The sequence below is a fragment of the Chelonia mydas genome, chromosome 1, assembly GCF_015237465.2.
Source record: "Chelonia mydas isolate rCheMyd1 chromosome 1, rCheMyd1.pri.v2, whole genome shotgun sequence".
NCBI lineage: Eukaryota > Metazoa > Chordata > Testudines > Cheloniidae > Chelonia > Chelonia mydas.
Genome location: NC_057849.1, coordinates 228,173,579 through 228,191,566, shown reverse-complemented (window position 1 = coordinate 228,191,566; position 17,988 = coordinate 228,173,579). Strand labels below are relative to the sequence as shown.

The 17,988-nt window shown below is 38.9% G+C and overlaps 1 protein-coding gene across 1 annotated transcript in view; it reads left to right on the top strand.

Annotated features, from left to right (window-relative positions):
• Positions 1–17,988, top strand: part of STK38L (serine/threonine kinase 38 like) — a 57,862-nt gene that overhangs the window by 24,790 nt on the left and 15,084 nt on the right. The window contains exons 2-5 of the mRNA XM_037915233.2: positions 8,711–8,855; positions 10,911–10,962; positions 13,293–13,415; positions 13,862–13,945. Coding sequence (XP_037771161.1) covers positions 8,722–8,855; positions 10,911–10,962; positions 13,293–13,415; positions 13,862–13,945 — 393 coding nt within the window. The 5' untranslated portion in view covers positions 8,711–8,721. The remainder of the gene's footprint in view (positions 1–8,710; positions 8,856–10,910; positions 10,963–13,292; positions 13,416–13,861; positions 13,946–17,988) is intronic.

Below are 17,988 nucleotides of genomic sequence, written 5' to 3'. Positions count from 1 at the left end.
ACACTCCTGAGTGACGAAAATTTTGCCAGACTAAGGCACAGCACTATTGCTGCTTATGGAGATGGTTTTATTATGTTGATGGGAGAGCTCTCACCTGTCGACATAGAGTGGCCACATGACCGATCTTACAGTGGTGCAACTGCATCCATACAGCTGTGCCACTATAAGCTCACTAGTGTAGGCGTGGCCTTATTCACAGAACAATTACTTTTTCCATGCTGAACACAACAGATGGGCATTTGGATAAATTTAACTGATTAAATTCCTAGCTGTTTTCTAGGCTCTTATTCTCAGTATTCTGAGAATTCCGAATGTCTCCATTAACAGAGCTGCAATGTCTGATGGATTGAATGATCTAATAGGTCTTTTTCATCTCTCATTTCTACATGTCTATGAATACCTTCTGCAGATTTTTTTTCACAATCTTAAAGTTCAAATGTTGGGCGTGTCTACTGTTTTGATGCATTAGCTGTGGCCAGACGAGTCATGGAGCTATATCTGGTTTTAACTGTAAGTGGTTATAATGGGTGACTTATTATGGACATTCCACAGGCAGGGCGAGAATTACTTAAAATGGCCAAAACATTTGAGTGCTTTTTGTTTTTAAATAGTAAAGCCTGTTCTGAGTGAACTAATTTTACTCTGTGTTGCTTGGTGTTCACTCAGATAGAACAAACGTAATTCATTCTCTAGCTCAAGATAGTAAAACTCATGAACCTGGTTACAGATAGCTTAATACATATTGGAAAATAATGACAAACTAAAGGTTTGTAGATTCATAGATTCCAAGGGACCATAGTGATCATCTAGTCTGACCTCCTATGTAACATAAGCATAGAACTTCTCCAAAATAATTCCTAGAGCAGATCTTTTAGAATAACATCCTATCTTGATTTAAAAATTGTCAGTGATGGAGAATCCACCACGACCCTTGGTATGTTGTTCCAGTAGTTAATTACCCTCACTGTCAAAAATTTATGCCTTATTTCCCGTCTGTATTTGTCTAGCTTCAACTTCCAGCCATTGGATTGTGTTATACATTTATCTACTAGATTGACAAACATATTACTCAATATTTGTTCCCCACCTAGATACTTGTAGAGTATCTGGGTAATGGGGGAAATAACTAAAGTAAATGAACGTGTAAGGATAAAGGAAGTGGGAGTGAACTAATCCTTTCATTACTGTGTACTGAAGTTTTGGGTTTCATTTTCCCTTTTCTTAAGTTTAGACGGTAGTAAAAGCACATTCCGAAGATATCAATAAGGACCTTTATGGAAATATTATCAAGGAAGGAAAAGTGTATGTGTTAAGCATCTGATTTGTTATACTTGACTGTAAAAGTTGCTATTTAAAAGTAGAAGGGGAAACAAAATTAGAGGCTTCGAAGGATGGTGCTATCGTGAAACATGAATTATGTAGGGATATAATTTTTTTTCGTACTGCTCAGTGTCCCACAAGGGAGTGTTTGAAAAGTTATACTGATCTGCTGACTAACTTGTGGGTAACAATACTTTAGCAGTTAATATTTCCCAGGTCACCAGAATAAGATTAATTCTTAATGGGTCTGATCCAAAGCTCGCTGAAGTCAGTGGGAGTCTTTCCGTTGACTTCAGTGGACTTTGGTTCAGGTACTATATCTTTCATTTCACTCAAAAATGCAAAATCATATTTTTCAATAGTATAGAGCAGTGGCGGGTAACCTGCAGCCCGTCAGGGTAATCTGCTGGTGGGCCGCCAGACAGTGTTTACATTGACCGTCCGCAGGCACGGCTGCCCACAGCTCCCGGTGGCCGCGATTGGCCGTTTCCGGCCAATGGGAGCTGCAGGAAGCGGTGACCAGCATGTCCCTGTGGCCTGCGCCACTTCCCGCAGCTCCCATTGGCTGGGAACGGTGAATCGCGGCCCCTGGGAGCTGCGGGCAGCCGTGCCTGCGGACGGTCAATGTGAACACTGTCTTGCAGCCCGCCAGCAGATTACCCTGACGGGCTGCAGGTTGCCCACCATTGGTATAGTCTTATTATCTACCCCAGGCAGTTTGCAAAATGTTGCTCCATACTTGACATGTCCACATTAGTCCACCAAGGTGGGATTTTTCTTGTCTGCATATTGCTCTGAGACTTAATACAAAAAAGATTTTGGATCAGTGTGGGTTTTTTCCAGTTTCTGGATTGTAATGCAGCTATGATAGTGGATTTTTAAGCCTTAGTAGAAAGACACATTGATTTGGTGAAGATCAAGTTTTATTAAATTTGATGTACATGAAGATTTGAAGTCTGTGCAAGAAGAGAGTAGATGCAAAAGAATGTGCAGAGTGAAAAGGTGAGCAACACAAATACCAAATTCTGCACAAGTGGCAAATGACAGTGCAGAGAGACACCTTTCTTCAGGGTGGATAATGCAAGCTGACTTCTTTCGCCCTCAGTTTCATCTTTAGGATATTCATTGACAGGCATTACTAAAGCTAAGACAGAAGTGGTAACCTTTTAGTGTGAGGGCTGATTTTATATTTTGGAAGCTGCCTCCGGTGTCCGGGTTACTGCTTCTCCTCCCCCGTGTCTCACTAGCATGTCACATCACCTCATGCTGCTGACTCTTTCATTGCCTCATCCATTGTAGCTGACCCTGCCCACTGCCTTTTGGTGTGAATCATGCAGTTATTTGTGGCTTTTGTGGGTTTGGTTCTTTTTTAGTCTCCTGCCTCTGTCTCTCTTAAAGAGGATTTGAACAATTTAGAGAGGACAGAGCTGGTTTTCATATTCTGAGGCTCTTAATTTGCCCTCTCCTTGCTACTTGCATAGATAGCACTTTGCATTTTTTTAAAACATAGCACTAGGCAGCATTGTTTTGGTGCTCTATTTTGCTCTGCTGTTATGTTTGTCATTGGTCAAGCAACTGTACAACAGTAAAGGTAATGTGGTTTCTTCGTCGGAAGAGCTGACACTGCATTGTTGTGTATAGTGGTGATAACTGGGTTTCTGAAGATAATTGTTTTACTGGACTGTGTGCTTTTTCATTTGAATGACTTCCTCAGCATAACTCTGTTTCACTCCTCTTTGCCTTTTCCCTTCTATCCCCCCCCGTCTGCTTTGAAACTGCAGTTGGCATATCTGATTTCAGGAGAAAGTTGGGATCAAGTGACAAAACTTACTACACTGAGAGCACTGTGGAAGCTATGATTTGAAGCAAGAAACTATTTCTCAGTATTGTCCTTACACACAGGTGTGTAATGTAAGTGATATGACTCCATGATTTGAATGCAGTCTTGACTGCTTACACCAGCAGAGAACTAGGCCCGTGATCTCTAGGAATCAGGAGCGCCAGTGCGTATTGGCTTGCCTTAATGAGTCTTTATTGACCATTTAATAAAGGGCCATAGTTGTCACAGGGACAGGCATTCCCTATCCTCAGGTCTACATACATAAGCATTGCATTTTAAACCCAAAAGAGCAGAAAGAGGTTTCAAAAGTTTTCCCCACTAACATGTGAGAGACCTGGTAGTCTGAATAACTCATTTTATTGTGTAGGACTGTAGGTATATGTTTGTTAAAGTTGTGGAAGAAAATCGGAAGTTTTGTGTTCAATACAAGAGGCTCCAATTTGTCAATTGTTTACTCTTAGCAACAATGTCCATCTTGTACATACTCCCCCTGGCTTTCAGAGCAGTTAAAAACTAACTTTTAAAATTTCATAAATACAGTTTGCAAAAATGGTAGTAGCTGGGAAGAATATTTGCATTGTCTGGTTCAAATGCCATTTAATTTGATGAGTGGTAGCAAATAGTACCATCTAATGAAGTTGTGCAGAGGGTTTATCTTTAATGAGACTGGTAACCTCATTCCAGTTCTTGCTGGAGAGCTATCCGCAACGAGAAAACTACCACTGCAACTCTCACTAATTTGCCCTGTTGCTGGCAGCATCTGCAAGAGATGTCAAGGATTGAATGGGCTTGGAGACTATAGTGTCCCCTGAATATAAGAAACATATTTGAGAAAGATATCATTCCTCTGCTCATGCTGTGCCTGTTGAGTGAATAGATGTCTTCACTTATACAGTGTTTATACCTTTTCATAAGCATGAATTCCCATTAAAAGATTGAAATAAAAAAAATATTCAAAACAAAACACAAGGAGCCGGAAGGGTTTGATAGAAGGATCTGTCATCATGGTTATTCTCTCTAGCCATGTACTTATAATGGCCCTATCAATGTAGTTTCTGAACGTTTCATAATATTAATGGATTTTATCCTTACAACATCTCTGTGAGATAGGGAAGTATTACCCCCATTTTATAGATGGGGAACTGAGGCACAAGGTAGATTAAGTGACTTTCCCAAGGTCCCACAGGAAGTCTGTGGCTGAGCCAGGATTTGAACCTACATTTCCTGAGTCTAAGTCCAAGGCCAGTGTCCTGTCCACTAGATCATCTTTCCCACTTCCCTCTGCCACCCACAGCTTTAGTGTAAATAGCTATTTTGTGTAAGTAGCAATGGGGCTCTAATTATCATGCAATGACTCAGGACTCAACATCTCCATGCTTGCTGTCATTTGGCAGCTACCCACAAGATCTAGTGCTACCTCACCTTCTGGCCTTTCTGAATTCGATCTCATCAGAATCTCTGAAGTCTGGAGATGACACAGTGCTCTGAATATGAGAGAGACAGGCTTTGTTTGCTTATTTCTCTCTTGCTAGGAAATGCTCCCAACTTTCCTGAGGGTCAGTTTCATTAGAGGGCAGTCGTTCTCAAGTTGCTTTATCGTTCCATCTTTCCTCTTGTGGCTTCCTATAGCAAGTGGTTCCATCTCACAGGCACTATGATGCTCCAGTATGCTTTGGTTTAATCAAAATTTCAGTGTCCATGGCAACACTCTGAAGAAGAAGAATAGATTTTGGGCAGGGGGCTTTGCATGGCCATTTGTGTAGGAGAAACTGTGCTATGTTGAGGTTTTTGCCAGTCGAGCCGTGATTTCAGGAACATTTGGCAGGGGCCTGACATAGATTTAAATCCAGCCATACAACTGATTTGAGAGTAGACTGAAGAGGCAGTAATTGGTGCTTTAGTTTTCCTTTCACAGTCCAATTAGAAAAGATTTTAGATTTAAAAGGGTGGAGGGTATGGTCTAAGCAATTTTTACTAGTAGTAAATGTAAAGTTCATGTTGATCAGATTGTGGTGATGTCTCTAAGTCATAATCTTTTATATCAATTTTCCCAGAGTAATAGACATGTTGAAAAGGGCTTAGGGCTTTGGGTTTCTCAGCCAGAAGGCTTTAAGCGAAATAGACTGGTTGGTTTAAATGCTGTTCTTTATAGTTCCATAAACCTAATGCAACTCTGATGGTACTTCAGGAATAGAATGATTCCATTATGTAAATGGCATGATCTTGGGTGGATTAATGGCTCTTTTATGGGTATTTCCAAGAAATGTGGGTGGCACCTTTTCAAAACATTTTGATTGATATAGTGAGATCAGTGAATGCAGTGTTCAGCCAAAATTCTGAGTAGGGCTTCCTTTGATTTTTCTACCCCACCCTCTGCCCGCATCAGTTGTTTATAAAGGCCAGATTTAAATATTTTGCTTGCCTCTTCCCAGCTGAGTGTGGGTGGGTGGGTGGGTGGGTGTGTGTGTGTGTGTGTGTGTGTGTACGCACGCATGTGGAAATTTAGGGCACAACTCTGAAAGGTGCTGTGCACTTCCTGTAAGACCTCTGTGCTCCTTCATCTCTCACTCATGGGAATCAAAGTTTATTAGGATTAGGCCCTTAGTTGAGAGGATGGTTTGGGGATGATTTTGTTTACAGTGCTGGAACTGTTAGCTGCTTGAATGTGACTATCGCAATGTAAGCAAAATGTGTTCTAAACTTTAGTCTGAAGGAAGCATTAATTGCAACATAGAGAAATGGCTGACATGGGTGGGGGGAAGGCAAATGGGATTTTGGAAATGGACACTTGCAACAGTAATTCTCTCCCTTTTTTGGTGGTTTTATGCTATATTATGACAGTAATGGAAAGCTTCTTATCTGTTAAATAGCTTTCTCTTAGATCCCTAATTTACTAATCAGGAACTCTTTTGTATTTTCTTATTTTAGAACTACTCTCAATTAGAATCAAGCATTCTATTTATAGTCTAGTGCTTTAGTGCCAAAAAAATCAGGCTTAATGAAATCAAGTGACTGAGACTCCCTGTTTGGTAGTGTCTGCATTTGCGTGTATAGGAGCATGGAGAAAACAAATGAACAGGAAACAAAAATATATTGTTATTTTAGCCAACTGGGAGTACTAGACTTGCAAATGATGAATACCTGGCTGGTACAACCGAAAAGTCTTTATACCTTAATTAAAGTTTAATCTATTTTGAGCTTGGGTTAACAATACATTCAGTGCCAAAATTCCTAAAGGATCAGAAGGCTGTTTTTGCCATATTGGATCATTCCTGGAAATAATTTGATCGCTGATATCACTCTGTGTTCAGCTCTGGAAAGGTAATTGGAATTGTTCAGTTTGGATGTGTGCATATACTGAACTTCAATAGTAAAATCACCTGGTCTATGTTTCCCTTTCACTGTCTTTGTCAATAGAGAACTGTAGTGAAACTCTTACAATGTGTATGGACACAATAGTAATACAGTATACTTATATTTAATCAAGACTTCCACCTATCGGCGGACTGACTTGAAACGGTATATAATTAATAGAAATGGCTAGAGATTTTGTAGATCAGTTTTCTGACTTTTGGAAAACTTGCTACCGTGAGAGAGAGAGTGTATGCGCACCTGGTGGTATTGGTGTAAGAGAGGATAACCTCTTGTATTTTTGTTTGTCTGGTATTTATCTGTAGTTAATAAAGATGATAATAGGTTTACTGAACAGATAGCAGGTCTCACGGGGAGAAAATCAAAGGAGATACAATGTTGATTAAAAAAATTCAGAAGTAGCTACAGGATTGTAAAATCTGCTGTGTTGCTAGTGCATCAGTATCCCCGTTGTGTAGGTATAACTACACACCTTATTCTCATAAGTGGCATATGGGCATAGTCCAAAATGCACAGTGAAAATAATACTATCCGCATAGTGTTGTAAAACCCCACTACTTGCTGCACAGCAAGTACATTTCTAGCAAAGAGACAATGTCTTACTGCCACATAAAATTCAATTAAAAGTCAACAAGACCAAATGCCATCTTCGCAAACTGCCTCATTGTGTGTGTGACAGGTCAGACCCAAAAAAAAAGGCATGTCCATAGATTTTATAAACTAAAAGCCTACCTCTGTCTGGGACTTTTTAGCAGTTCACCAAAAAAAGAAAAAAAAAAAGGGCATTACAATATATATCCAAAGATCAGACATTGATTCGGGTATTTGTCAGAGGAGGCTGACTCAAAATCCCTTTATGAAGCAAAAGGATTATACAAACAAAGTAGCTTTTTAGGAAGGAGCCATCAGCACAGAATGTTTCCGCCCAGGTGTCTCTCTCTTTTGGGGAATGGCAGAGCTTATACACTGCTTTATTTCCCAGCATGCTTTTACCCAGGGCTAGAACATGACTGCTAGGAGAAAAGAACGCTTCCTAACAGCCCTGCTCCCCTGGATCTGAGAGAGCTGAGCTGGCTTTGCTCACCTCCACTGTGGGGAGTTCCAGCCCACCCAGCTCATGGGACTCCAGCCCTAAAACCAGTCGGCAGAATGAGGTGGGGTTTTTGGTCTTTTTAACCAGCCCCCAGACTGTTTCCGAGCAGCCACGTCCTGCCACTTAGTGACCACATCCCCTGTCCTGCAGGTAGTTAAGGCATAAACCTGGAATGGTTGTGTGCTAGTCTAGGAGGATTCACTCACAGCCTGAAAAGGCCTAAACACTTCCTTGCAGTGATTTCCACATGTGAGGAACGTCTCTTGAAAACACCTTTCTGAATGTCCTAAGCAGTTCTTCTTTACCAACTTGTCAATATGGCGTGTAAATGAGCCTGAAGGAAATTACCTGGAAAGGTATTTGCCTTGTGATTGAAAACTCCCTCAGAGTCTGATCATTTGGAGTAAGGGGAGTTTCATGATCCATTTTTTATTGTTTTTATAATAAGAAAAATCTCTTCATAAACTAAGGAAGTTGCCTTTTTGAGGGGATGATTTCTAGATACTGTATTATCCAAGTGTCAGTATTCAGTTCTATTAAATGGGTTTTAAATGTAAGATAGTTTACAATCAAATTTTTATGCCTGGCTTAGCTTATCTTTCTAGGTGTTTGCTCGTTTGTCATTTTCACCATTTCTTTTTGCTAAGGATTTGCATTTCTTCAGTCTTAATTTCTTCAATTTCTTGTGCCATCTATACATATTACATTTAGAGAGCTACATGGATGGCGTCTCTTCTCTTGCCCCACACTTATTTTATTTTTATATATTTGTTCTGGGCAGGACTCTAGTCAGCCAGTGGTAAATCTCTTAATGCATGGACAAGTACATGAGGGTTCGTTGCCTGTAGCCAGCATGGTTCTCTGCTATGATTCACTCCTTGTTTTGCCAGTAGAATGGTTTCTGTTATTTTTTGGTGAGTAGGTAGCATATCGGCCCCTACTAAGTCTCTCTAACTTTACAATATGTAGTTTATGGATTTGTTTACGTATAAGGGAGGTGTGTTCCCCATGAATTTCACATTGCGTCTGATTTTCTGGGGGGAACAAAACATTTCTTTTGAGTAACTTTATGTGCTCTGTTTCAGTACATGTTACTATGGCAATGACTGGAGGGACTACAACATCCTTTCCCATGAGCAACCACACCCGGGAGAGAGTGACTGTGGCCAAACTTACACTGGAGAACTTCTACAGCAACCTAATTTTACAGCATGAAGAGAGAGAAACCAGGTACTGTGTCTGGGTTCTTTCACACTTTTTAGCTTTTTATTTATACTGGCCTTGTGTGGTGGTTCTACAGACCAAGTCTGTGCTTTAAAGTCATTTTAGTTCCTGCACAAAGTTTTTCTTAGAAAGTTGTATTGATTTCTAACCAAATTATTAACCATTTGAGGGTACATTCTTTTGAGGGTACATGTATCTTAGGCTAAGGCCTTGTTTGGGCTAGCATATTTGTCTCTCTCTGTTGCACTAGTGTGGGTGGTAATAATTCCAGAAGCACTAGTATAGACCCAACCAACTTCATTTTAACTTCCGTATCATCCATCCCTAGTTTCCAGCTACATCGCAATGTAAAGCTACTGATTAAAGTGTCAAAATACCAAGTCTTTACAATAATGAATACTTGTTTCTTTGGTAACAGAAATTTTTTTATTGAGGTTATACAACCAAAGAACAGGTTTTAATATCTTTTGAGCTGCTTCTTATTTAGTTGGTATGCTATTAATTGGGCCTCTCACTCCCAGTTGGGAGGATAGATTGTCCACTGGGGAGTCCTACTTAGGAGATTCTGCTGTATTTCTCAAAATGGGGAAAAGTCTTGATTTTTGAGTAGAGAAGGGCTCAAAATGAAACCCTAGAACTTAACATCCTAGCACTCGTTGTTCAAAATCTTTACTCACATGTATTGTCCCATTCACTTCAAAAGGCTCATACTTTCACCCTCATCACTTCATTCCCTTGTATCTAGGATTTGGACTACTACGCTACACATATATATAAACTTACCCATGTGACCCATTGACTTCAACAGGTCTGGTCACATGTGAGTAAAGGCACGAGTGAGTATGTTCATAAGTGTTTGCAGGATTGGGGCCTTAGACAGCTCTTTGGGGCAAAGACCTCGTCATCTTTTATGTGAAATTCTATGCAGACATCTGGTGCTGTCAAAATATAATAGCTAACATATGCTGACTGGGGCATATCGTCGTGTATGCCTTTTTGTGGAACTCCCACTGTAGTCAATGGGAGCTCTGTGACTAGAGAGTTGACAGACATAGGTACATGGTGTTCTCTTTTAAATGATATCCTTGCAACAAAGCCCGTTGCCAACTGTGTCCACATATCTATTCAGGGGACACCATCATAGGGCCTAATCACATCAGCCACACTATCGGAGGCTCATTCACCTGCACATCTATCAATGTGATATATGCCATCATGTGCCAGCAATGCCCCTCTGCCATGTACGTTGGTCAAACTGGACAGTCTCTACGTAAAAGAATAAATGGACGCAAATCAGACATCAAAAATTATAACATTCAAAAACCAGTCGGAGAACACTTCAATCTCACTTACAGACCTAAAAGTTGCAATTCTTCAACAAAAAAACTTCAAAAACAGACTCCAACGAGAGACTGCTGAATTGGAATTAATTTGCAAAGTGGATACGATTAACTTAGGCTTGAATAGAGACTGGGAGTGGATGGGTCATTACACAAAGTAAAACTATTTCCCCTTGTTTATTCCTCCCACCCACCCCCCCACTGTTCCTCAGACGTTCTTGTCAACTGCTGGAAATGGCCCACCTTGATTATCACTACAAAAGGTTTTTTCCCCCCCACTCTCCTGCCAGTAATAGCTCACCTTAAGTGATCACTCTCATTACAGTGTGTTTGGTAACACCCATTGTTTCATGTTCTCTATGTATCTAAATCTCCCCACTGTATTTTCCACTGAACGCATCCAATGAAGTGAGCTGTAGCTCACGAAAGCTTATGCTCAAATAAATTGGTTAGTCTCTAAGGTGCCACAAGTCCTCCTTTTCTTTTTGCGGATACAGACTAACACGGCTGCTACTCTGAAACTTGTTTTTATACAGGATCTCTTTTCCAAGAAATGGGTTCGCTGAGCACTCTAAAATTACAACTTTTTAATATTACACTTCCATTCTCCAGTTTGTGTCAAGGATAAAGAGGGGAGATCTGTGAAGTGAAGGCATTTTTGTACTGTCTGATTTTTTTTTGTTTTTGTTTTAAATGTGTACTCGTATGTCTACCTGTGCAGGCAGAAAAAGCTAGAAGTGGCCATGGAAGAAGAAGGCCTGGCAGATGAAGAGGTAATACCGATTGAAATACATTTGAAGGGCTTTATCTTTCATGGTTACTGTTCAAAGTTAGTGTTCGATGAGTATATGGTTGACTCTTAACAGTCTTATTATCCAATATGATACTGAGATTTTTTTTTTATTATATAAGTTTTGCTGTTATAAAGAAACAGCATATTTTAGTGTTTATAATAGAAGCCATTAATAAGCTTTTAAATTTTTTAATAAAAAAAAGTTGCTTACACCCCTGTTCAGTACTCATCATCCGATAGGATAGAGGCACCCAAGAAGAATGTAACATAACACTTGTTTTTTGGGGTACAAATCTGTTTGAAATTCAGTTAGGAGTTGGGAAGGAAAGAAAAAAGGGCCAGAAACACTTGGCTGAAAGAGGCAGAAGACAAAATACACAGGAGAGAGGATCTAGGTTATAGGTCCTCATTCAGTAAGGTGTTTAACTATGTACCCAACTTCAGGCATGTGACCAGTTCCATTGAAGTCAATGGGATTTGCGCGTACTCACCTGAGGGCTGAATTCGCCACAGTGACTTTATATTTTCACTGAACCAAATCCTTAGGTTTTTTTAAAACACTGGGCCTAGCTTTTCCTTCCCTTGCACCAGCTTTATAGCAGTAAAGGAGTTAGCCCTGCTTCACAGCAAGGTAAGTGAGAAGAGAATCACACTCACTGGATCTTTCAACATTTCCTCCATTAAATTGCCTTGATGTGGTCATTCACATCATTGTTTCTTGTATTGCACTTTACGTGATGCAACAAGAATACAATAAAATCTACCTCGAACAGTTCTTGTATTGGTGCATTTAACATACCTCTTTGGAGAGAGAGAGTAGAGAGCAAGTGGGTATATAATGCCATCTTGTGGCTTTAAATGATAATAAAAATATAGTATAAAAATGTATGACTTCATTGCCTGACCCTGATGGGTCTCAGCGCCTTTAAAATTCCTGTTAACATCACTGGAAGGTGAGGTGCTCAGCATCTCTGAGGATGAAGCCCTTTGACACTTTTATATACTAAAATATATTGGGACTTTAATGACCATCCAGTTGCCTGGCTAATAAAAGTAGATTTTGGTGTAGATAGTAAATATTGATCTCTGCTGCCCAGCAGGCTACCCATGGCTGCCTTTTGCCTTTTCTCCCCCTGTCCAAGTCATGGAACCTGTGCTTTTGCTTTTCTTGACTTTTCCCACCTGTCCAGCCCCCAAAGTAGAATTGTCTTCTGGGCCAGTGGATTTTACCCAGTGGCATATGTAGCGGATTTCAGCCTCTTGTGTATGAATGGTCAAGTTTTGAAGACTCACTGGAAACAAATACTTTGGAATGCCATCAGTTAGTATCTGTCCTCCCACTCACACTCCACCTCAAGAGTTGTAATTGGGTTTATTTAGGTCACTGTATAGTGGTATGTACTTTAAACAAAGTGTCTTCCCTCTCTTTCATCTATAGCAGAAACCAGTAACTAAACTTCCCCCACACTTGTCTGTGTGATTTGTTTTTTTTTTGTTTGTTTGTTTGTTTTTCTTTACTGTCTCCCTTTACGCAAGTAGTACAAAAAACACACAACTGGGACTGGAGTACAGGTGCAGTAAGAGCTGAAAGAATCTGTTTTCCTGTCCTAAGATTTTTGAAAACGTTCTCTGTCCTGAATCGGGATGAAAACTGAAAATCAAAAAAAAAAAAATTGTTTTTGGGTCAATTGAAATATGTTTCATTTATTTCAAAATGTTTTGTTCAATTTCAACCATTTAATTTTTTTAGTATAACTAGTTTGAATTGCAAATCAGAAAAAGTCATTTTGAACAGGAAAACCAGAATTTTTCATTTTTAAGATGATGAAACTAAAATTTTTCAAGTAAAAAAACAAAAATTTTAACAGACCTTTTCCTGCAAAAAGTATTGGTTTTGATGAATCAATATTTTCTGACCAAAAAAAATTTCATTGAAAAATTCCCCACCCTCTCTATAATTGTTTATAAAAATACTAATGTCATTATCTTAAACATGGAGAACTGAAGCTTTTTTTTTTTTTTTTGGAAGCCAATCTCTAATTACTAGGATGAGTTCTTCCTTGCGGGACAGAATATTCACACCTGCTTTTTGTGCGGTTTCTTGCACCTTCCTCTGAAGCATCTGGTGCAAGTCATGTGAGAGACAGAATATTGGACTAGATAGACCAGAGATCTGATGGAGAATTACATTTCCTATGGTCTAAAACTTTTTTTCTAAAATATAGTTTTATATATTCAAAATATTTTCAGTTATGTATGTTACTTAACTTACAATAAACTTTGTAATTATCATGTGATATGTTTCCATAGAAAAAACTACGTCGGTCACAGCATGCACGCAAAGAAACAGAATTCCTGCGACTGAAGAGGACTAGGCTTGGCTTAGATGACTTTGAATCTCTGAAAGTTATAGGAAGAGGAGCATTTGGGGAAGTATGTGTCCTCTTTGCTTGGAAATGGGTTAAGCTAAATCAGACAAAGTTATATTTATTCTGGAATAAGAGTATCCACACAGGGAGTTATTCCAGATTAGCTATTTCAGAAAATTTGCAAGTGTAGACAAGCCCTAATAAGATTTTACTGTACAAATTAGCTTCCTTGATCTAAAGGTGATATTTGATTTGACTATGAATTTGTCAAAATACTGATCATCCCAAAGAGAGAATTAAAACCTATTAATCAGTAAAGTTCAAAAGACAACTTGCGATTTGGTGTAAAAGTGTATAAATGGATTATGTCATGTTTCTTTCGTTCTTGTGCTTTCCTAATTTTAAAATCAAATGCATCTTTTAAGTGCCAACAATTTTCAATCCTCCAAGATACTACAATTAACAATTTTGTGAGGTATATTAGAATGATGGTTTTCTATTTAATTTTAGGTACGCCTCGTCCAGAAGAAAGATACGGGTCATATTTATGCAATGAAGATATTGAGAAAAGCTGATATGCTGGAAAAAGAGCAGGTTTGTGGAATGGAATGCTGCTAGGTTTATAGTAAATACCTTTTGTGTTTTTGTTGCTTATGCTAGGAAATTACTGAGAATGTAAATTCTTTGGGGCAGGGACCATCAGTTTTTCCTGAGTTTGGTCAGCACCTAGCACAGTGGGCTCCTAATCCATGACTAGCACTCCTAGGCACTATGGTAATACAAATAATAATAAAGGCTAGAAAATAAGATGATATAATGGCATTTTGAAAAGTGTTGTATTTATAAGCTCCTGGAAGCAGGGACAATGCCCTTTTCCTTCAGATTTTATAGTACAGATAGGGCCCTTCGTTTTCAGTTTTTATTTTATTTAATTTTTCCTGGGAATTTATCAGTGTTTATTACCCCAACAAGAAAAATAGGTGAAAATCAGTGCCAAAAAGTATTAATAATTTTTCTGGTGAAATATCAGGGTTTATTTTGGTGGACGGAAGGACAGGAGAAAAAAGTATTCGGTAGATTAATGCTTTGAATTCTGTACATCAGTGTGGTTTGGTACAGAACTAAAACAGAACTCAAAACACAATGTCACCTCTGAGTTTAAGAAAACAATATATCTCTAATCCCCAAATAAAATTGTTTATTTGAATAAACAGTTTACTGTTGTAGACTTAGAACTATTAGCCTATAAATATTTACATTTTAATAATTGGGCCACACCATTTGCAACACATATACTCAACTTCATCCTTTTCTCCTGCTTATTTAAAACTTTGAATACTTCCTTGTCTTCTGAAACATACTCTGATACAGGTTTTTGTTTTCTTCCCCTTTTAGTATGACAAATCTTTAAACCATTATCTGCTAACAACTTGAAATGTGTACATGGTAGGCATGAGATTCATAAGTATGTTCAGATGCGCACACACTTCAGAGCTTACGTGCTTGCCTGTTTGTTTGTTGTGTGTATCTTCTAGACCAATACATAGCCTTACTTCAATGGGCAGCTTTGCATGTACACACAGACTAATGTATTATTGTAATACATTAATCTCATGCAAAATATTGTATTTTCCTAATAAAACAAGTTATTTTTTATATATTTGAATGATACAAAAGTGGGGTGAAAATCGGAAAAAACTGATTAATGCTGTTTTGCAAAACCCTTAGCATTTTTTGGTAAAAAATCGGTTTAAACGAGGACTGTCGATTAATTGCAGTTAACTCACGCGATTAACTCAAAAAAATTAATCATGATTAAAAAAATTAATCGCGATTAAACAATAGACTACCAATTGAAATTTATTAAATATTTTTGGATGTTTTTCTACATTTTCAAATATACTGATTTCAATTACAACAGAATACAAAGTGTACGGTGCTCACTTTATATTACTTTTGATTACAAATATTTGCACTGTAAAATGACAAACAAAAGAAATAGTATTTTTCAATTCACTCATACAAGTGAAAGTGCAACTTACAAATGTAGATTTTTTTGGTTTTGTTACATAACCGCATTCTATAACAAAACAATGTAAACTTTTAGAGCCTACAAGTCCATTCAGTCCTACTTCTGTCATAGATTCATAGATACTAAGGTCAGAAGGGACCATTATGATCATGTAGTCCGACCTCCTGCACAACGCAGGCCACAGAAGCTCACCCACCCGCTCCTGCGAAAAACCTCTCACCTATGTCTGAGCTACTGAAGTACTCAAATCGTGGTTTAAAGACTTCAAGGAGCAGGGAATCCTCCAGCAAGTGACCCGTGCCCCATGCTACAGAGGAAGGCGAAAAACCTCCAGGGCCTCTTCCAATCTGCCCTGGAGAAAAAATCCTTCCCTGATCCCAAATATGGCGATCATCTAAACCCTAAGCCTATGGGCAAGATTCACCAGCCAGCTCCTCGATGGCAGATCCAATTGCTAAGAGAAACAAATTTGTTTACATTTACCGGAGATAATGCTGCCCTGCTTCTTATTAACAATGTCCCCTGAAAGTAAGAACAGGCATTCGCATGGCACTTTTGTAGCCAGCATTGCAAGGTATTTACATGCCAGATATGCTAAACATTCATATGCCTCTTCATGCTTCAACCACTATTCCAGAGGACATGCTTCCATGCTGATGATGCTTGTTAAAAAAAAATGTGTTAATTAAATTTGTGACTGAACTCCTTGGAGGAGAATTGTATGTCTCCTGCTCCATGGTTTTACCTGCATTCTGACATCTATTTGTGTTGTGGTAGTCTCTGACGACGACCCAGCATATGTTGGCTACAAATGGATATAAACCGGCCGTCAGGAAGTTTAGACTTGAAATTAGACGAAGATTTGTAACCTTCAGGGGAGTTAAGTTCTGGAACAGCCTTCCAAGGGGAGCAGTGGAGGCAAAAGAAATATCTGGCTTCAAGACTAAGCTTGATAAGTTTATGGAGGGGATGGTATGATGGGACAACCTAATTTTGGCAATTAATTGATCTTTGACTATTAGTGGTAAATATGCCCAATGGCCTATGATGGGATGTTAGATGGGGTGGGATCTGAGTTACTCCAGAGAATTCTTTCCTGGGTGTCTGGCTGGTGAGTCTTGCCCACATGCTAAGGGTTTAGCTGGTCACCGTATTTGGGGTCAGGAAGGAGTTTTCCTCCGGGGCAGATTGGAAGAGGCCCTGGGGGGTTTTCCCCTTCCTCTGCAGTGTGGGGCACGGGTCACTTGCTGGAGGATTCTCTGCACCTTGAAGGCTTTAAACCATGACATGAGGACTTCAGTAGCTCAGACATAGGTTAGGGGTTTATTACAGGAGTTGGGTGGGTGAGATTCTGTGGCCTGCATTGTGCAGGCGGTCAGACTAGACTATCATAATGGTCCCTTCTGCCCTTAAAGTCTATGAGTCTATTTAAAAACACTTTCACTGCAGATTAGACAAAACATAGAACAGGTTCCAATATAAGATTTCTAAAGTAGCAACAGCACTCAACCCAAGGTTTAAGAATCTTAAATGCCTTCCTAAATCTGAGAGGGACGAGGTGTGGAGCATGCTTTCAGAAGTCTTAAAAGAGCAACACTTTGATGCAGAAACTACAGAACGTGAACCATCAAAAAAGAAAATCAACCTTCAATTGCTGGCATCTGACTCAGATGATGAAAATGATCATCCGTCGGTCCACACTGCTTTGGATCGTTATCAAGCAGAATCCATCGTCAGCATGGACGCATGTCCTCTGGAATGGTGGTTGAAGCATGAAGGGACATAAGAATCTTTAGTACATCTAGCATGTAAATATCTTGCAGCGCCGGCTATAACAATGCCATGTAAAGGCCTGTTCTCACTTTCAGGGGACATTATAAACAAGAAGAGGTCAGCGTTATCGCCTGCAAATGTAAAAAAACTTGTTTGTCTGAGCGATTGGCTGAACAAGAAGTAGGACTGAGTGGACTTGTAGACGCTAAAGTTTTACATTGTTTTATTTTTTGAATGCATTTATATTTTGTACATAATGCTACATTTGTAAGTTGAACTTTCAAGATAAAGAGATTGCACTGCAGTGCTTGTATTAGGTGAACTGAAGTGCTATTTTGTTTTTTACAGTACTAATATTTGTAATAAATAATATAAAGTGAGCACTGTACACTTTGCATTCTGTGTTGTAATTGAAATCAATATATTTGAAAATGTAGAAAACATCCAAAAATATTTAAATAATTCTATTATTGTTTAACACCATGATTAATCATACAATTAATTGCAATTAATTTTTGCAATCACTTGACAGCCATAGTTTAAACTGAAAAAAGAAGGAGCTTAAGTACAGAGCATTCTGACCGTACTCTGTATGCAAGAGGCTTCTTGACAAAATTTTCTTGGCCCAAATTGAAAATTGAGATATGGTTATTAAGTCCTCTGCTGGTCAAATATGTTTTGCCCATCCCATTGTTTTAAATAGATGTTCCATTGAATAGGTACATGACTGAAACATAATCTGTGGCATTTAAACATAATTGTTATGTCTACACTGCAGCAAGAGGTGTAACTTCTGGCTCAGGTAGATATACCCACGCTAGCTCTGGCTGAG